The sequence below is a fragment of the Chiroxiphia lanceolata genome, chromosome 3, assembly GCF_009829145.1.
Source record: "Chiroxiphia lanceolata isolate bChiLan1 chromosome 3, bChiLan1.pri, whole genome shotgun sequence".
NCBI lineage: Eukaryota > Metazoa > Chordata > Aves > Passeriformes > Pipridae > Chiroxiphia > Chiroxiphia lanceolata.
Window position 1 is genome coordinate 14,375,798 of NC_045639.1, and position 21,621 is coordinate 14,397,418.

Sequence of the window (21,621 nt, forward strand, 5' to 3'; positions counted from 1 at the left end):
AAAACTGTTATCAGTTTGCACTGACCTGGGATCTCCCCAACTCTTGTTTTCTTGACAGCATATTTAAGGTGTTAGACTGAGTGTAAGCCACAGTATAGCCAGCCAGAAATGTGAATATATTACGGGTAGATATAATCAAACCATTCTAGGTCATATGAGTAAAAGCAGTAATAAAGTTGGATTGCAGTGTTTATGCAGCACCAGCTGCTGGCAGCTTTGCATTTGAGTACCTTAGCTCTTGTTGAAAGTTTACTATCCCATCTTTATATCTTTTGTTTTCAGGAGAAAGTGGCCCAACCTGTTTTTTAGACACACCTGAAACCTGAAAAGGTTACTGTCATCCCAAAGGCACTGTCAGAGCCTGACTGATGGGTTGTCCCACCTGACTGTGAACAGTGCAAAAAGACCTCAGGCTTCCATGCATATGAGCTCCTTTTTTCCTCTATTAGGAAGAGTGGAAACGAGTAAGATGATGTTTTGGGAAGGGAGGGATAACATATAGCTCAGCTTTGTGTCACCCTTTCTTAGGATGGCCTAGCCCTGGCTTTTGAAATGTCATTGCTTGTGGGGAATGGAGATGTGCACTGTGCAAGGTGAGCAGGGATCTCATCCCCTTAGCCCTGAGTGCTGGTCAGGGAAGAAGGAAGGATCAGTAACGTATCCACATGGGATAGATAGATAGGTTGAAACTATCACAATATGCTAACTTCAAAAAATAAAGTGGCTTGTCATTAGGAGTCTTGTCTCCCAGCAATAAAAAGAAATATCCAGCCCATTCCTTCTTTCTGTAATTTTGTTTCCAGCAAAATCTGAAAACCTCAGTTTTGATTATTGCTATTCAGAAACATGCATGCTGTGTTTTATTTGATCCAAGATCAGATGGAGCAGTCTGACTACATTAAACTTCAGAATTGTTTAACCAGAGAAGTTGCAGTCTTGGCTTTTCCCACCATGTCTATACTAGCAAATTCCACTTACACATTTTTGTCACATATCAGTAGGAATTTACAGCTGAAGAAAGGGATTTAAAAAAATAAAAAAAAATCAATAATTTTCCATGACTGCCTGAAGCTTTATGATTTGGCTCACTGGGTTGGTTAGAACTGTTTGCTGAAGTTATTCTAGTGGTAGTAAGAAGGTATGAAATATTTTTTTGCAGACAATATCTACAGTGAATTGATCTTCTAAGTCAATATAATATAATTATTATAATATAATATAATACAATCATTCAATACATGTTTCTGCATTATTTTCACATTTGTATTTGTTACTTTACACTTATTTTGCTTTTTAAAGCAAAGCAAATTATTGTCAACAATAATATCCCTAGGAGGATTGCCCAAGGAGGGCAGAAAGTCAGTGTCTCTGCACAATACTTTTTATATTCACGTTTTACCATGTTCTCCTTGGAAAATATGTTTGGAGGTGTTTTGAGGGGCAGGAGGACAGTATGTGGGTTACAAGATGTATTATAAGGAAGAAGGAGGGCAAGGAGAGAAAAAGCTTTAATTTCAGAATCTAATGCCACTGATTCATAGGAAACCTCTTTAGGACTGGGCTGGGAGAAGGTCTTATAACAGTGTGGGGTATTGATACATTAATGTGTTTTCAAAGATCCCTGAAGCCCCTGTCAGGCTCTGCTGACCTGACTCTTCATATTCTCTTTTACATTGCTTTGTCTCCAGGAACATGGCAGATGTGGAAGGGGTTCACTATTTTGTCAGGCTGTGTCCCAGAAAGGGGAACCAAGGGAGCCTGAAAAGTTAAGCTTGTCCAGGAAATCTGGGGAGGGAAAAAAAAGCTGGAAACTGCAGAGAAACCTCTATTAAGCAGATAGATTTCTGCTTTTGGAATGGCTGTGGAGGATGGTGGTGGGAATTGCCTTGTGGGAAGGCCTAGACTCACTGCAATGGAAAGTACTCCAGCCCTCAATGACATGGTTTGGAATAAGAGTGTAGTGTTAAACCAGTCTAAAACCCCTCTGAGCTGAGAGCTGCCCAACAGAGGATTGTCTGTTTGTTGATGGCCTTTTCAGGCCGTAAGCATGATGGAAAAGGGTTTCACTAGTAATTGGAAACTACATTGTAGATCTATAATTAACAGATTATAAATTGTCAGGAAAAAAATTATGAGATTGCAAATCATAAACTAAATCTTCAAGTTTAAAGGCTGCTCCTACTGTGCTGCTCCCCACACTTTTTGTTTGCTTCTGTATCCAACAAAACTTAAGGCCATTGCCCAGCAGGTAGAGTAATGATAAAGAAGTTAGATGCTGGATATGGAAGGTTTGCTTCCATGTCATCAGTTCTTGATATATTCCTTTATTAAAAAATTATGAAGGTATTAAGTACTTTATAGTTGGTTATGGTTTTTTTCCTCTTTTATTTTTTATATAATGCTTTCAAAAGAAGCCTCTCTAGTGGAACACGGGCCATCTCTGCATGAAATGAATCCTGAGGCTTCACATTGTGTGTCATTAATTTCTAGAACTAAACAATTGTTCACAAGGAAAACGCACCAGGTTTTTTCCTATTTTTATCCATCTCAGTTACTACAAATCAAGCTACAACCTTTTCTTACTCAGTATTAATAGTAATAAGTACATAAAAGTAAATATAGTAAGCAGTGACGGTTTTGTAGTTTGAAACAGTGAAACGTGATACCTTCCCAAATACAATAATTTTAGCCATATGCCAGAGGGGGGATTTCTTTTTCTTTTTAATAGGAAAATTATCTTTTGAAATAATTGTTGTGAAGATAATGAGAAGGAACAGAAGCTAGCTACCCTCCCTTGGGGTACATGTAGATAGACGTGTAGCTGTGACAGCACACATATCAGCACAAGATTTCCTGTGTGTCTACCCAGCTTCCTATATAGTTTTGGGAGCCTGATTTTTCCATAATACCACAGCTGCTCATCATATATGCATTCTTGGGGTGGTCTATGCTATATATTGCTCTCAGTAATAACTGTGGAACGTGCATACACCTTATTTTATCAAGTAGGCACATTTTACACAGTATTTTAGTTTGCTGCTTCCTACTTGTTATACCTGTAGAGAACAAAGTTGGAGTTGCCTGTGCTTCAGGCACAATAATTAGCTGTGTCAACATATCCAAACTGGCTGAAAGCTGTTCCCTCCAAAGAGTGGGAGAATGGCACTAAAGGGATAGTGGACCATAGGCTGATTGTCTGTGTACTTACCTGTTTGGGCATGCACCCTGCTCTTTCGCTGGTATTAGCACCTGAACTAGGTAGTTTAAGGATTCTGGAGGATCTGAGAACTGTTCAGATCCCACTAGGAGTGGAATCTCTGTATTAATTCTTTCAACAGGATAAGAGGAGTGAAAAACAGGAAACATTAATTTTAATTACTTATGACAGTTGGATCTTACTCTGAACAGACATAGTGGTTTCAAAAGATACCATTTCAATTTATTTTTCCTTTAAAAAATAAAAATACAATTGAAGAGTGTGAATTAAGCTGAGAATCAATTGTCCTGTAGAAAAAAAATGTGTTCACACACAGAAATTAAAGAATAAATTAAACTGTCTGCCATAGAATTTGACCTTAATTAAGGTCAATCCTCCTTGACAAGTAATTAATCAAGAATCTCTATTATAGTTTAGTCTCTCTGTTAACAATAAACAGAGCATTATTTTACTTTTATGGTTAGAGTAAGTCTCTTAACTGATAGTTTTTTGCAGGAGAGAAACATCCATCAGCACTGAAAGTGATACACTGAAGACAGTTTAAATTAGAGCAGCGTTAGTTAAATTAGCCAAAGAACAAAACTGCAGAGCTCAAGAACGTACATCTTCCACAAACTTCACTGTTCTGTAATTTGTGGCTTATAAAGAAAAAAAAACATGTCACCTATCTGTGCCTAGAGGAGATTGCAAATGTAATTATTTAATATTATCCTTCCCATAGAATCCAGACTACTATGGTTATCCTGTTCTGCTCATCATCTTAGTACCCGACACCTTTCGCTAAGAAGTAATGGCATTTATTTGTTATGTTGTTTTGTATATATATATATATCTATATATATCCCTCTATACAGAGAGTGTGCAGTAGGATATTCTGTTTCACCTCTTCATTCACATATATCATATGCAGACGTAAAACATAGAGATACACTAGCAGATATATAGGCAGAGGTATCTGCATACATCTCTAGATCACGATGTATTTATATTGGTGAAAGAAGGTGGAAAAGGTTTTGATTGTCAGCACCTGTCTTTCTGCTTCAAGTTTAGTTTCTGAGTGTGGGCTGCAGCACAAAAAATAATTATAATTATCTAGGAGGCAAAGTAAGTCCTCCTGTAATGTCAGAAGCAGAGCTTAGTGGAAGAGCAGCTCCAGTGGATTCCTTGTTTGTGGAATGTTCTCTGTGCTGGAGTTTGTGGTTTCTTCACAGCAGGATGGGCACAGTATTTGCACAGTGCTCTGCCTGAGCAGTCACCAGGATGTGCAGACCTAAAAGAGGAAATCAGAGAATGCTTACTGGGGGGATCTGTCAATCACAAATGCCCTTTGCAATGGTGAAAGAGCTAAGAAGTCTGCTAGCAATTGCACTGGGAAAGCAGAAGCGGCAAAAAGCTAGCTTTATTTCAGGTGAAAAAATTTGTGCATGATGTCCTCTAATGGTACTACTGCTTAATGAGACTATTCGTGAGCAAAGAACAATTTGGAAAAATAGGAGAAGGAAAAGAAATAGAGTTTGCTTTTTATAGCCCTAAAGTTATCACATTTAGCGCAGAAGAATGTCGGAAAGGCTGTATGTGTGCACAGCAATGCACACATGGTGTGCCAGGTGCTATACTAAAGCAGTTTTGAGTCTAATGCTCTTGAATAAATTGCTCAAGAGTGGTTAGTTCACCCATGTGGAAACCTCACCTCTGTGATGGTAGCAAAGTCAGCAAGACATTGGGTTATCCGCCGCAGAGCATGAGGCATTTCAAACATAAGCTACCCAGAAGGCTATTTAAGATGCAGACTTTTCCCCCTGCTATGTTTTTAGGAAGTCTTAAGAGTAAGACTTGATTTAACAGGTCCATAAATCCCCTTTTCAATGCCTCTGTACTTTTTTTTCCTGCTTTTTTTCCCCTTCCTTTCCAGAGGTACCCATTCTCTTCCCTGCCACCCTGATGTATTTGCAAAAGCTTATCTGACCAAATAGCAGCAAAGCTATTCACATATTTTTTCTTCTTGAAATAGTCCCTCACTAACAGTAAATCTGTAGACATATGAAAATGAACAGTTATATGTCTGGTATCTACTAAGCTTTTTCTAGGAAAACCTTGATCTTGCACACAGTCCACATCAGCTGTCTTTCAAATATTTAACCATCACATCTCTTCCACACTGAAATATGTGAAAACAGCAGTAAAAGGCAGAAGCTCTGAAAAGCTGACAAGTAACTCTTATTAGAGGTTCCCTGGTTTTAACATGCTACTATTTCTAAAGTAGCCCTGACTGCAGTGGAGTTACTTCTGACTTTTAACTTTCAGAGGCAAATGTCTGCTGGGTGTAATAAAAACATGAACAGAAGAAAGCAGATGCACCAAGGCAGAAATCAGGAGCACACTACCAGTGAGGTTAGAATGATGCCCTAAAAAGTTGATTATTGGTTGCCTAACACACCCGATTTGCAAAGTGACAATTTCCAACAGTAGTAAAAGTCTACTGTGAAGCACATAAGAAGTGAAGGATTTGTAACTAAAAGAATGAAACTGTTCCTTTCCTTTGTGCTGTTTGAAGATAATAATGCATTTTTGCAATTTTTGCTTTCAATGGCTATTGCATTTCATGTTGTAAAGCAAGTATTTATATACTGTCAGGGATTTTTTAAAACACCATTGTATTCATGAACACAAATATATTTGGACATCATTCAAGCCTGATACTAATCATTCCAGTAAAACCACAACATTGATGACTGTTCCCTGCTTTGAAGAGGTATTCAGAGCCTGACAGCACTGAACTCTGTTATATACTAAGCTCCCTTGATATGGGTTAAATTCTGTCTTGATTTTTCTGATTTTCTTGAGGTTAGACTTTTCAATTAACTGGCAGATTTCTTCTTAAATACAATTAAGTAACTTGTATTTTGAAGAGCATACTGTTGAAGGGGCTTTTGCTATTTTGCAATGCTTTCTCCACTCCAGATTTCTTCCTTGTATGAACTGTTCGCAAACATTAATGATTTCTTGTACACAGCCCTTTCATTTGTGGTGCTTCTCTTCCACAGGGTGATGTTTTGTTTTGTTTTTAAGATGCCAAAAAAACGTCTTTCAACCCTTGGGGGTTGTTAGCAACAGTAGTAGAGAACGTAGAGGTAGCTATCAGATTTTGCATTCCCTATCCAGCTATCCGAGGGATTTCACAGTCCAGTCAAGGAATGCTGTTTGATCACTTCATGTGCTACATGTATTCTGTGTAAGAATTTTTACATGCTCTGTAGCATTAAGTGATCAAAAGGAGTGAGATCCTCTGTTGTAGCATTGATAATCGGCTACTCCACACTGCATAGCAAAGCACACTGGGAAACTGTCAGCTTGGTTTTGATTCTGAAAGATCTTCAGGATGAAGAAAGGTAAGAGAAAGGAAACTACAACCATTGAGGAAAATATACATGATATTAAAGCTTGCCATAGAATGACTCTACACTTCAGAAAGCTGGCAACAGAAATGATAGGACTGCTCTGAAAATCGGAAAACAAGCAGAACCTGACTTTCTACAGGGAGCCCAAGTCCAACCTTTGGCATGTTGTAGCTCTGCTGGCTGGTAATAGCATAGTTATTTGTCCTTGTGTGAGGTCTTTTAACTTCAGTTTTACATTTGTGTCATATACCAGTGGTCAATTCTTTTGTGTGGGTTTGAGTTTTTTTGTTTGTGTTACTTCTGCTTAACTACTTTGCACTTATAAATTGTTTCACATAGACAAGTTTCTGAAGCGAAAATATCTTTCTTTGTTTTACAGATAGGAGGCAAAAAATATTCATCTAGGTCCACTATTCAGATGCCCAGCCTTTAAATTTTTGGATTGGATTTTATGTTTTTCCTTTCAGTTTTCTTTCATGTAAATCCCTTTCAATAATGAGTACTTAGCAGCCAAGATGAATTGGGATCAGGTTATGTCTGATCAGCGACCCCAGAGCAAGAGAAAAACAATTAAAAAACAATTTTGGAAATAAATTTGCATACAAGTAATCAGTACGATAAAGAAATGCAAAGTCTGCATTTAAACAGTCTTTAAAAAGTACTTTTTACCAGTGTTTGTGGTAGGCATCTGGAAATATTCAAGGCTCTGGTTAATATTAAAGGGAAGTTTGTCAGAGGTGTGAATGGCAGGCAGGTGTTCATTTTTCATTAAAGCTCAATAGGAGTTGCATCTCTAATGCCAATCTTGGTTTTTAATATTTCCCTATAGGTTTTTAATATGAAAAATCCTTTGACCCAGATTCTCAAAAATTAATTACTGGTGTTTTCATGAGCATGTGTGTTGATCATATGTCTATTAATCATTTAGCATGAAAGTCTGCTTGAGAATTTGCTGATTCTTTGCTTCTGGTCCCTACTGACTCTGACTTTGGATTTGTTTCAGACCCATAAATTATCAGAAGAGTTCTGTGAAACTTTTCTAAGCACAGAAATCAATGCCCTTAAGCCAGGACAACTTCCAGTGTGGATTAGATTGTACTGATATCAAGGTGTTATTCATTTGTTTTACACCTTTGGATGACTATTGAATTCCAGGAACCCTATTTTAATAATCTCTGTATAAAAAAAACACAACTATAGAAGGGTGTAAAGCAAGCCTAATTTTTCAGTCTCACTGTACTCTTTTGGAAATGTGTTGATGTATGTGTGGGGAGGAAAAATGTTTGCCATTTGTGAGTAGCAGGAGCTTCCAATGAGTATGCCATTCCTCAGGCTGGACATACTACATTTCAGGTACTCAAGGTGTCTGCCCACATGGAAAATAAGCATGCAGAGCAAAGCCATGGACTGTAGTTAAGTCTTACTTTTCCTTCAAATTATGCTCTGTTTGGTATAAGAGAGTTTCTTCATCCATAGCATTTCACCACAACTGGGAACCCTTGGTGAGACACTAGCAAGGTGAAGATATTTCTGTGAAACATGCTATTTTGACAGAAATACAACGTTAAGGACTGACTGCTTAAATTGTTCTTTACTGCATATTTTCTGAGAAAAAAATAATTTTGTATGCTTCAGTAATGATGCTGAGTGGATAATAAGATTCGGTATGCTGCTACTGTGGGCTCTACCCCATATGTCTTTCATAACTATTGCATTTTGGGGGGCTGGTTGTTAAGGTAACTGTATTGTCTGAGGAATTCATCTTCAGAGTAACCTGAAAAAATATGTCCATGATATATAGCAATGAGAATTACAATGTTTAAGCTAAAGAGGAAAACTGCAGACTGAGAGCCGAAGTGTCAGAATTGTAGATTTATAAATATTTCTATATTTTCTGCTTGCTGAGCTTTATGTATAAATTGAATTGCTATAACAACACTTTAAAGCTGACTATGAGCTGACTTATTTTAAAGCAGAAAGTGATACAAATCATTATTTCATAGTAGTAAAGAGTAGTTACTTCCTGCCCTGAAATGCTGGGTCAGTAATTGATTGCTCTCATGATATCTTCTTTCCAGGATTTTTGTCCTGTGGTCACATAGGTAGCATTTGGGACATAAAAAATTGTTATGTCACATGTTACTACTTCCACTTAGTGAGCCATTTAGGTGGCTCTTTTTCTAGGTACTCCTCAGTTGTAAATTAGTGTGATGCTGAGCCCATATTTCACTTACCTCTTTCAAGGGTCAGTAGTTTAAGACTAGAAGTTGCTTAATTTTTATAGAGCAACATTTAAGAGTGCAGTATCTCTGGTAGCATCTGTATACATTTGCATACATAATGTTGTTACAGTGACAGTGCTATTTTTTATATGTCAACCAGGGGCATCTGGTGAACAATGAATTTTTATTATTTCTGTATTGATTTAGAAAACCTAGATAACTTAATGGCATGATATTGGGGTCATGTAAAGTTTATTAAAGGGTCTTACAGAGTAAAATGGGAGGGTGAACTGTGTTGCAAACTCTCCCACAATTTCTCTTTTAAAGAAGTCCTGAAACAATTAATTGAGGATCCCAAAATTAGGGGAGAAAAAAAGACTTGTTGGTACATATCTGTGATTATAGATCTGTTTTTTAAGTGCCTCTGGAGGGATCTTGGTGTAGGTGAAAAAGATGTGTTTGTGCTTAGGTGGACATGCACAGGTGCTGCAGGAAATACCGGTAACATTTCTGGCTCTGCAGACATTTTTCTTCTGTGAATAGTCTGAATAGTGGCAAAGCATAGTGTTAGGCAGCATTTTGTTGCCAGGATTGCATTTTCAGTTGGTGTGTGCAAATGGGTACCACGGATCTGACCGCTCTTCTCGCTGGAATCCAAGGGTCATGTTTGAATTCCAGCCACCATTGAAGCCAAGTGATGATGTCCTTCAGGTCATGAAAAAGCTTTCTGAATAAAAGCATGCTGTGTGCTGGGGGGGCTCAAAAAGACCAGTCAGCTGCAGATATAGTCTTATAGAGCATTTTTGAAGTAAGGATTGTCAGTTCATCCTTCCAGTCCCACTGTCTTGGGTACCAGGAGGCTAAGAATCAAGTAAAGGAGAACAAACCTTTATGGAAGCAGGTCCAATGACAAAGGAGGAGCACTGTTAGGAAACTGGATTGAGAGGAAGTCAACTTTGCTGCACGTTGCTCAGATTTGATATGAGAGTAATGAAATCAGTGTCACTTGCACTGAGTATCAAACCTCCATCTGAAAAAGAATCAAGCATTTAGTTTAAAATCATGGGATTTAACATGATTTCCAGTTCTTTCTATTAGTCTACCAACACAGTATCTTGCAAGGCTTTGGGTTTTAAGCTTTTCTGTACAATTATCAAAATGAATAACTTGGCTTTAAAATGAAAACGTGTTTTTTTCTTATAACCGAAGATCTACAAAGATGTGCATTTAAGAAATAAGCAAATATTGAGAAAATAAATGATGCAAATAAATGGTGAGATTTGGCAGGAAGGAACACTGGGAATAGCTTAGTGTCCTCACCAGGAAACCAGGAAAGGGGAAAGTTTGGTTTGTTTGGGGGTTTTCTTTTGTTCTGTTTTCTTTTCTTTCCTTTTCCACACTAACAACCCATTACAGTCTTCGGGAGAAGAAAGAGAAACCAAACTGTTTCACACTTGTCAGGTGCCAAAAGACTGAATGCCAGGTGGATACATCCTAACAGATATCAGCAGAAATCTTTGCTTCCTTGCTTGAAGTGCCTACCCATGACTGATAACTTTGCTTGCTAGCACTCTGATAGAGGTTTCAAGCACCTCCTACATTTTCTGCAGTATGTCAAGCACTGATATGCTGAAAGCTATAATCCATCCCCGAAAATGGTTGCCTTTCTGAATTCATGAAAGGGCACAAAACACGACTGTAAGTACTCAAGATGAGGGATGACAGGAGAACGCCTGTTCCTGTGGTGTGTCACTTTGCAGTTGACTAAAAAGGAAAAAAATTTACTAATATTGGTAAAAATTAGGTTGGCAATTTTATCACTTCTCATAGAGAAAAGCAATAACAAAAAAGAAACCACCAGTATTCGGAAAGTTAAGTCCTTTGAGTGGAATATAAAAAAACAAAAAAAAGATGTATTCATTCCAAGAACTCTTCTCAGATGATTTATATTTTCTGTGCCTTTTCCAGGAAACATTTCCTCTGAAAGATACTAGATGGTAATAAGAAATAATGATGGATTATTAGACTAAAATATATGTAGTTATTCCATTAGTCTTGGAGTTCAAATGTATCTTCTGTCTATTATGTATCCCTCCCCTCACTTTCTGAAGAAGTAATACTATTTTTAAATGTGTATTCCCTTACAGGATTCAGAAAACCAGAAATTATTTTAATTATTTTGCATAGATTTCTATAATATAGAATATTAGCCTTTGATTACATTTGAGTGAAAATGATCTCACTCTTCTCAATAAAACTCAAGAAACTTACACTTTAATAAAATAAAAGTAAACCTTCAGTTAGTTCTAAGACTTTTTTATCACATTCACCAGAAAGCAGTGCCTCAGGGACTGACACTATAGGATGCAAGCTGGCATGCTTGAATTTTTTCTTCTCTATTTGTTCACCTGTGGGAGTCACAGTATTATTACTTTTCCTTGGAAGTGTTTAAAGGTTGTAAGTATTATGAGCTTAGGTTGTCTGTAGTGTCTTCTAAAACTACTGTTGTGCCAAATTTGCACACACTCATGTTTGACTGATTCCAGAGTTATTACTACAGAGAGCAGTAAAACCTTGCTGATGCTATAGGAAATATCAATTTTGTGTGTATGTGTATATATATATATATATATATATATATTTATTTTTATACTAGCATTGATTTTATTGCATTTGGAGTTGGCAGATTGGTAGCCCTGAACTAGAGTCCAATAGGGAACAAATTGCAATGTCAGCTGCTGGCTTGATTCACATTTCACCTCTCTTGCTTGGTTCTTAGGTTCATCAGCATTCTTGGTGCTTCATCATAAGTCTTTTAAGTATTCAGAGTACACAATTCATAAAACAGGCTTGAAAGTACTCTACTGGAGTTGCTAGATTACAGTAGTAGCTGCCAGTGCTTTTGAAGACAAAATGTTTTGAAGTGAATGGTATGTACACACACATACATACACATCCCATCCTATCTGAGCAATCAAAGCTTCCAGCATTTCAGAGCTCATTAGGAGTGTAGAATTGGAACTAAACATGTAAATCTCATGGTTTTATCCAACTGCTTTGAAGCCATTAACTCACTCCTCAGCCTGTGAGTTTGGACTCCTGCAAGTGCCTGGACAGCAGAATTTAGACTGTAAACAAAGCCTACGTTGCATGTTGCAGTAATGTAGAGGGCTACTTTAGTCAACACCAAATTGACTTACCTGCCTGTGTAATTACTGTAGAAAGAAAAGGTACGCTGGCCTCAGAAACAGGAGAACTACAAGGCTGAAGGACCTCCAAACCAAGAGCTATTTCTGAAAAGCTGCTGACTGGGGCTCAGAGTGTCACGTAGTTTGTCCATAGATTAATCGGAGGCCCTGTGCTGCATTGTCCCAGGGAGCAGCGGTGGTGATATGGTGGTTGTAGCATTATTCATGGTATAAATTTGATTTTGCAGTTCAAAATAATTTTCAGAGAAACAGAACAGTGTTCAAGCCACTCCCTCTTCTTCTGAAGGTGCATCCTCTCCTTTGGTCTTTGTTGGAAGTAATATTGAAGACTCTCCCACCTCCTACATGTCTCCACTTTGTTATTGTGGCCTTACCAGTTTAAAATAGGTAAAGGCAGAATAGGCAAAGGAATTGATTTCACTGCTATGTTGTCTCACAACCAGGTGAGGCTGAGAAAAAGAAAACAGACTGAGAACCATGAACAGCGCGGTGGGCTTCTCCAATCCCAGTGTACAGAGCTGATTTTTACTGGGGAGCTCTAAAATTATCATCTTTGCTTGTGGGAAAACATAACTTCCTAGGAATATGAGTCTGTACTATTTTGGGTCACTGACAGGGATGGTAACATTCAGTAGTAATGTTGACTTATTGCAGTACTTAGTGATGAACAGACTTTCCATCGTGCCCATCATCAGGGTGCTGAAGAGGGAATGTCTCATTCAGCATTTGTCTGAGGCTGTTTCTGGTCAGAAGAATGACTTTTAAGATTATTTTGAATGAAAAAGTGATAAAGGAAAAATTCTACTACTGCACTATGCCACTGAGGCTGGCAAAGTGAAAGTAGTAATTTAGTAGGCTTCAGTTTTATCAGTCTCTTTCCTTTCTGCTCTACCATATTGCTCCAAAAAGTGGAAAAGTAGAAACTAGTTCTTTCTAGAGGGTTACAGCCCCATTAGATCAAACATAACAAGGCTGAGGGCTGACATCACGTTATCTCACCAGGTTACTGCATGTCAGCTGATCTGCAATAACTGAATGTGCACATGGTCTTAACCAAAGATAAATGGAAATAGCGTGACAAAGACAAATGAAAAATAATGTTATCTTGCAATGAAGGAGGAGTGCAGTGAGTCAAACTGCTGCATGATTATGCAAGGGCTTAGAAAACCCACTGTCTTCATACAGAGGTGCTTATCCAAGCTCAGCTGATACCTGGTGACTTGCTGCTCTGTGGTAGTGGCATCATCTGCTTGGGCCCATGTACTGTAATGACTTGCATCATATTTTGTTTTGTGGTTCTAAAGGGCTGTACACAATGAGGTTGTAATTCATGTCATGTCTAACATTATGTCCAGAAGTCAAACTTAAATACAGATGTAATAATCAGGAACTCTTCAATTTGAAACACAGATTTACTTCCTTGTTTTATGGGGGGGGGTGGTTACACAGATGGCCACAGGTGCTGATGAAGCGTGGAAACAATGAAGCATATCCTTTAAAAATGGAGGTTTTCATGGCCTCAGCTACACAAATATGCTAGAAATAAAGCCAAAGAAATCATTATAGTAAGTTATCATCTATTAAGGTGACATTTGCTATTGCAGCTGCATGCTTGGTATCTGTACACAGTAATTCTGTACAAATGTAGGGAAGTCAGGGAAACTTGCTTTTTTTCACTAGCAAGTATATATCTATAAAGGAAGGCTAAAGGTCTACCTTCAAATCTGTAAAGCATTCATTTCATTTGTCAATTTGTGGCCATTTGCAAATGGTAACATGGTGACCATTGCAGCACCACATACTCTAATTTTGGAAATACTGCTGATATATTTGCCTCATATGACACTTCTTTTTACCTGCACCTGGTCTATTCATTTTAAAGGTGTTTTTTTCCTTGGGTTTCTTTTTTTTTATTTTACAATCTAAAACAATATATGTATAAACATATATATAGCAAATAGGAAAGCAAGTACATTAAGTGTAGGTTCTGAATGGTGTAATTATGGATCACTGTAAAATTAGTCAGCTTTTTTAATCCTCAAAGCCTTTGATTTCTTGAAAGTACTGTGAAAAGGTGCATATGCCATTATCATTACATGCTGGTTTTCTGCATTTCATAAATTAGTAAGAGAGGAGATTGTTTTAAATCCAGGACAATTTTATATTTCTTTGTGTATGTTTCTGTGTAAAGAGAGTAAGCATATGAATGAAATATGTGAAACAAATAAGCTACTGCGTCCACGGGAGAAAATGGTTGAAATCTATTCTAAGTTATAGTTGACACATTTAAAATAAGGAAGAACTACAGTTACTTTCCCAAGAAAACTGGGAAATTGCCATGCAACTCATATGAGAGGCAAAAGATGAGCACGTATTGGATGAGATGGGTCCCCTACTGACACCCTATAAGCATGGAAAAGTAGGACCAGCCAGTAGAGAGATTTTAAAACAGTCCACAAGGAAGCAATGGGAATGTTTAGAACATTGTTTAATCAATTGAGCAAATCTCATCAGGGAATGGTCATTTTATTGATTTTAAAAAATCTCATAGCTGAAGAGGTGAAAGCGCAATGCCAAAATGTTGAGGAACTCCAAAGGTGTTCAGCACCTGCTCAACTGTGCAACTGCATTATACAAGCACTATTGGGAAAAGAAGTCAGGTATTTAAAAAGAAAAAAAAATATGGTGGAATAACTCCTGAATTCTTTGCTTGAGGGACTTCCAGAGATGAACTGCAGAATACACTTTCTACAGGGAGTGATGCTAGGGTAGTAAGAGGAAGAGGGAACAGACATAAGAGCTATGCTGGAGAGGTGAACATTTAATTGTGTTTCATCTGGTAGTGTAAAAACTTTTAAGAAAGATGTACCACTACCAAGGACATGAAGTTTCAGATAGAATTGCCACTTATTATGCACAAGTCCCTAATCTCATACTGTGCAATGGTTTTCTTTTTTTCTCCTCAGAGTAATAAATACCTTTATTGAGCAATAGAATTGATTTTATAGGAGAAAAAAAAAATCACAAAGCCCTTAAGTTAAATTTTAATAGACATAGAAGACTTTATTAAAATGTAAATGTCTCATTAGAGTGAATGCTTTAATAATTAAAAATCAATAAAAATGAAAACATGCCAGTATCACAATCATCTGGAAAATCTACAGCCTTGGTCTCAGGTATGACTGTGTGTTGGAAGTCCCCTTAGCCCTGTGTGCACTCAGGCACAGGAATTTGTAGGCAAATCCAGCAAAACAATAAGCCTCTCCCCTTAGTAGGAACAATACACCATCTCTGTGTAAGCAAATACCTCTCACTGCTCTCTGGCTTTAAACAGAAAAGTCCTTTTTAGTCAGTCAGTCTGTTCTTGGCTTAATGATTCACAGTTACTAAAATGTGATGCAGAAAATTTTCCCGTTAGAAAAAAAGTTTCCTCCTTTGTTACCATTTGTGAAGAATTGGAGTATGAATGAGGTTTGGAAAAAGGAGAAGCAGGGCTGGGCTCTGGCTTTTATAGCCAGAATATTCTTGTATCTCTTCCAAGTGTCACCGCAAGGCTTTCTGTTTTGAAAATCTAAAAGGAAAAACTGTGTTTTATCCTCTTGGAGCTGAGGGAGAGGACAAAGAAGGAAACCTTGAGCTTTCTTCCTCCTTCCCCCCCTCCTCATCTTGGCCTGAATCTCTTGGAAAAGAAGAGAGCTCAATTTGGTGAAATAACTCCTTTGGAATATCAATTATCCATCAAAAAGACGTCACAGACCTACTAAGCTGTCAGAAGGCTTGTCATTGCTGCATGCAAGTCTTCAGAAGTTACATCTGAGGAGGGAAGATGTTGTTAGAAATCTTTCCCTGTATGACACACTGTCTCAATTTCTTGCTAAAACAAGTCTTAATTAGTTCTTCTCTTTCTTCTTCCCTTTTTTTTTTTTTCCTTTAATATGCAGCACCAAGGAAAAATTGGAGTTAAATTTAATGTTGGAACTGATGACATCGCTATTGAAGAGATGAACGCAATCATTAATGATGGGAAATACCACGTAGTTCGCTTCACAAGAAGTGGTGGCAATGCCACGTTACAGGTGGACAACTGGCCCGTTATCGAACGTTACCCAGCAGGTAAGGGCTTACACAAACACTTGTCGTGAAGGGGGTGGGGGACACGTGGAGTTTGGCTCATTTTGCTTCTCTTCTGATATAACATCAGCTTCTCTGCAGTGTTCCAGTAGCTAATTAAGTAGTTAAAGAGTCCTGAGCAATGTACAGTTTATGATGATGGCATTTCCTAAGCGAGTTTAAAAGCACAAATTCAAGTTATTAGTGGAGGTGGAAAAATAGAGTTATCAAGGCATGAAATAGTAGTTTTGTTTCTCGTTTTCATTTGTTTTCATTGAATTATTGTTTGAGGGGGGAAAAAAAAGGCTTTGACAAAAGCTACGAAGTTAAACTGACTCCCAAATCTATCCCCAAGTGATGAAGTAAAACATTTACTGAGGAAAAGGTTGTCTGTGTTCTTTTGATGACAAGTTGTTATTAAATCAATCTGAAGCTTATAAATTTAGCAGAAGTGTTCCAGCAGGCATGAACCAAAGGGTGTAGCAGTTATCAATTGTACAATCAACCAAACAACCAAATCGAGATGCCTTAACTTAAAATGCAAACTACAGGATATTACTTATGCAAATGATGCTGGTCACTTAAATGAGGGCAGAGTTGCCTTGATCAGGCCTGTATTTCATTTTATGCAAATACCATGCAATGAAGACTATTGTGTTATTAATTTTATTCATTTTTAAAGACAACAGGTTTTTCAGACATGCAGTCCCTTTCTTATTGAGTAGGACTACTGATTAATGGTAACTTATAAATCTGCATGTTATCTCTTAACAGTTGCTCTGTGTGTTTATGTTATTAAACAAAAGGCAGCAAATCCAGAGATGTAAACAAAAGCAAATATGAAACCAGAATGCCTATTACATAAATAACAGTTCTGATTTATCTGTTTAAAAATAGAAAATTCTTCATTTTTGGATGTGGAATGGGACAGGAAGATGTGTTTCACTAGTAAGAAACGCATAAGCCATTTCCTGTAGTAATTATTAGTGGTTAGGGTGAAGTTGTTTGGTATTGTTGTTGCCATTTTGAATTGCAGTCCAGCTATTCACTTGACTTTTTAAAAAACAGAAGTAATTGTTTTCAAAATCCACAGGTGAAATATAACCCTTCAGATCATTTATTGGAAATAATTTAGAATTCAAAGTAAAAATGAAAGTATGTATTGCTAAAAAAAAATTATGTATAGCAGGAGCTGTTAGAAAAAAACACCTATGTGCTAATGTGCTATGAATGAATGATGTCCCTAGAAGTTAGTGCCATTCATTGTTTCTAAGTTAGACACATCTCTGAGAGGTGATAAATTCTTGAGGGAAAGGGGGATAGTGAATGAAATATGTCCTGTGATCTTTCAGATATTCCTATTTCCCCCATATACCCCTTGTTTTCTAATTTTACAGTGTTTGGTAAAGGGTTGCTGAAATGACAAGGTGGAAGCTGGGGGGGACTGTGTCTTACTGTATGTTCAAAACCTATGCGGCACAAAGGAAAAAATAAGTTTGGGGTGTTCTTTTGCCTCTTTTGTTTTTTTACCTAAATGATGAGCATGAATTTACCTCTTCCAAGCTCAGGAGTGAGGCACGCCAACAAAGAGGAAGTCAGACAAACACAACAGGAGGCCTGTGTGGTTGAACAAGGAACTCCTGGACAGGCTGAAACACAGAAAGAAGCCTACACTGTGTGGAAGCAGGGGCAGGTAGCCTGGGAGAAATACAAAAATATTATCTGAGCAGCCAGGGATTGGGTTAGGAAAGCCAAAACCTTGATGGAATTAAATCTGGCTGGGGATGTCAGTAGGCAACAAGGAAACCTTCTGCAGGTATGTCAGTTATAAAAGTAAGATTAGGGAAAATGTTGGATCTCTCTGGAGACCTGGTTACCAGGACACGTAGAAGGCTGAGGGGCTCCAGCCACACTGCCCAAGTCACAGAAGTGAGGCCACACCTGGAGTGCTGTGTCCAGTTCCGGGCCCCTCAGTTCAGGAAGGACATTGAGGTGCTGGAGCAGGTCCAGACAAGAACAACAAGGCTGGTGAAGGGACTCGAGTACAGGTCATATGAGGAGCAGCTGAGGGAGCTGGAGTTGTTTAGCCTGGAGAAGAGGAAGCTCAGGGGAGACCTCATCACTCTCTACAACTCCCAGAAAGGAGGTTGTAGCCAGGTGGGGGTTGGTCTCTTCTCCCAGGCAACCAGTGGTAGGACAAGAGGGCACAGTCTTAAGCTCTGCCAGGGGAGGTTTAGGTTGGATATTAGGAAGAAATTCTTTACAGAGAGGGTAATCAGGCTGGGCTGCCCAGGGAGGTGGTGGATTCACCATCCCTGGAGGTTTTTAAGACGAAACTGGATGTGGCACTTAGTGTCATGGTCTAGTAACCACAAGGATCAGGGTTGGACTTGATGATCTCAGAGGTCTTTTCCAACCTGGTTGATTCTGTGATTCTATGATTCTAAGGACTGAGAGACTGAAGGTTTGAGACTATTTAAGGAACATGAAGCTGCACAAGTCCATGGGACCTGACAAGATACATCCAGTCCTGAGGGAACTGGCCAAGGAAGTGGCCAAACAATTATTCATCATATTTGAGAGGCTGTGGCAGTCTGATGAAGTTCCCACTGACTAGAAGGGGGGAAAAATAATCCCCATTTTGAAACAGGAAAATAAGGAAGAACCAGGGAACTACATGCCAGTCAGTGTCACCTCAGTGCCTGGCAAGGTCATGGAGCAGATCCTCCTGGAAACCATGCTAAGGTACATGGAAACTGAAGAAGTGATTGGTGACAACCAACATAGGTTCAGTAAGGGCAATCTTGTGCCTGACAAGTTTGGTGGCCTCCTACAATAGGGTTATGGCAATGGTGGGTGAGGAAAGAGCAATTGGCATCATCTGCCTGAACTTGTGCAAGCATTTTGCACTGTCCACCATGACATCCTTGTCTTTAAATTGGAGAGACATGGATTTGACAGATGGACCACTTGATGGATAAGTGATTGGCTGGATGATGCACACAGAGAGTTGCAGTCAATGGCTCAGTGTCTGAGAGGAGACCGGTGACAAGAGTGGCATTCCTCAGGGGTCAGTATTAATCTTTGTTTTAATCTTTGTTGATGACAAGGACAATGGGATCAAGGGTACCCTCAGCAAGTTTGTCATGAGTGGTGCAGTCAACATGCTGGAGTTGCCTTCCAGAGGGACCTTGACAGGCTTGATAGGTGGGTCTGCGCAAATGTCATGAAGGTCAACAAGACAAAGTGTAAAGTCCTTCATCTGAGTTGGGACAATCCCAAGAACAAGTACAGGTTGGGTGGAGAACAGATTGAGAACAGCCCTGCCAGAAAGGATGGTAGTGGATAAGAAGCTCAATATGACATGACAACGTGCACTTGCAGCCCAGGCAAATGGTGCCCTGGGCTGCATCAAAAGAGATGTGACCAGCAGGTTGAGGGAGATGATTCTGCTCCTCTACTCCACTCTGGTGAGACCCCACCTGGAGTGCTGCATCAAGCTCTGGAGCCCCCAACATAAGAAAGACGTGGACTTGTTGGAGCAAGTCCAGAGGGAAGCCACAAAGATGCTCAGGGGGTTGAAACATCTCTCCTGTGAAGACAGGCTGAGGGAGCTGGGGCTGTTCAGCCTGGAGAAGAGAAGGTTCTGGGGAGACCTTATAGTAGCTTGTAGTACCTGATGGGCTACAAGAAAGCTGGAGAGGGACTTGTTACAAGGGCATGCACTGATAGGACAAGGGGGAATTACTTTAAGATGATGGGTAGATTTAGATTAGATATTAGGAAGAAATTCTTTACTGGTGAGTCATTGGCACAAACTGCCCATAGCAGTTGTGGATGCCCTATCACTGTAAGTGTTCAAGGCCAGGTTGGATGGGGCTTTGAGCAAGCTGGTCTAGTGGAAGTGTCCCTGCCCATGGCAGGGGGGTGGGAAATGAATGATTTTTAAGGTCCCTTCCAACACAAACTATTCTATGAGCATAAAAATACTTTTTTTCTCTGTTTTTTTTCTTCATGAAAATACAAAGTGCCTGCAACAAGGACAAAGTGCAGTTGAGTTCTGAAGATAGGGGCACACAAAATTTGTTTATACTGAACATAGGTCAATTTAGAAAATAGAGTGATTTTCTAGGGATGGGATTACTGGAATTGAAGTGGGTTGGACGTTTTCTTTTAAAAAGGAAAACAACAAATTAGAGCTTTTTGAGCTACCATGAGCAATCCATGTGCAAGCTGCATTTCAAGGCATTTTCAGTTGCTTCATTAGCTGAGGTACAGAATCCCTTGGCTTGCTTTGCTGCTGGATCTTCCAAGACTGCTATTAGCCTATAATTTTCTTTGCCTTTCCCATAGCAATATTTTATGGCTCCTGTATGCTATAACATCATTTTCGATTTCTGTCCTCCTCCTTTTCACCTTCCATTTCTTCTCCCTTCCCAGCACGAACACATCTAGCTGTATCTTTCTCTTATGTTCCCATGCTGCTCCATCAAGTTTGGCAACCTTCATTTAAACCCTTTTTAAACACTAGTTTCTTCACAGACTGGTATTGATGTACATTTTAGAAAAGACATAGGCTTGTCCTGAAGACTATGCTGCCTGTGAGCGAGCGTGATAATGAAGCAAGAATTGAAACTGAAGATAGTAATGACTTATGTTCAAATCTACTACTTGCATTCCAGTTCTAAAAGTAGTATTTCTAAAAGTGACATTTTAAAGATACCAGACAACACAGTGTGACAAATGCTGCTGCATCCAGTTTAGATGTGCTTCTGCTGTGTCTGTTTTAGGGACTGTTTTAGTACCTGGCACTACTGGTTAACCAGCTAACTTGTTATTGGCTTGCCTTTTGGATGGAAATGTGTTGCAGTTGTATGATATCAACAGAATTTGATCCTGTTTGCATGAGTGAGGACTCATTAGCTTTCATTCCCATGCTAGAAAGAATGTTCTTTTCTACTTTGTAACTGTTTTTTTGAATTTTTTCTTTCTGCATGATTTCTTAATTAACCTGCATCACTGTGCATAAGCACAGACTTATCTCTCCTCCTTCTAGTTTTGTTTGGCTTTTTTTTTAAGTTAAAAATAGAAAAAAGATTAACTACTTAGTAAATTTGCTATTCTTAAATATGCTGGATTTCCTTTATTAAAAATAAAATAAGATTTAAAAAATTGGTTGTCTAAAGCATACCAACTGATCAAGTCTTCCCTTACCAGGGAAGAATTAAGCTTCTGGTTGGAGTGTTTGATTACAACACTTGTTTGTGTTTGGTGTCCTCAAATACTGGGTGAAGATTTTCTGTGAGAAGCATCTGGTCAGAGACTCAGGATTTTCCAGCTTCATTGCCTGTGTATCTTTCATGAAGCCCCATCTGTGCTGCAGATAAGGGCATCCACGCCCGATAACAGTGGGTGCTGCATCGCTTGCTAAAAGTATGCAGTGGGCACCCCTGTTGATGCTCCAA

General features: G+C 38.7%; 1 protein-coding gene across 35 annotated transcripts in view; it reads left to right on the forward strand.

Annotated features, from left to right (window-relative positions):
• The window catches only part of NRXN1 (neurexin 1), a 711,718-nt gene that overhangs the window by 567,750 nt on the left and 122,347 nt on the right, over positions 1-21,621 (forward strand). For all 35 annotated transcript variants that reach the window (XM_032683731.1, XM_032683732.1, XM_032683768.1 and 32 more), the window contains one exon: positions 15,988-16,159. In XM_032683731.1, the coding sequence (XP_032539622.1) occupies positions 15,988-16,159 (172 nt within the window). The remainder of the gene's footprint in view (positions 1-15,987; positions 16,160-21,621) is intronic.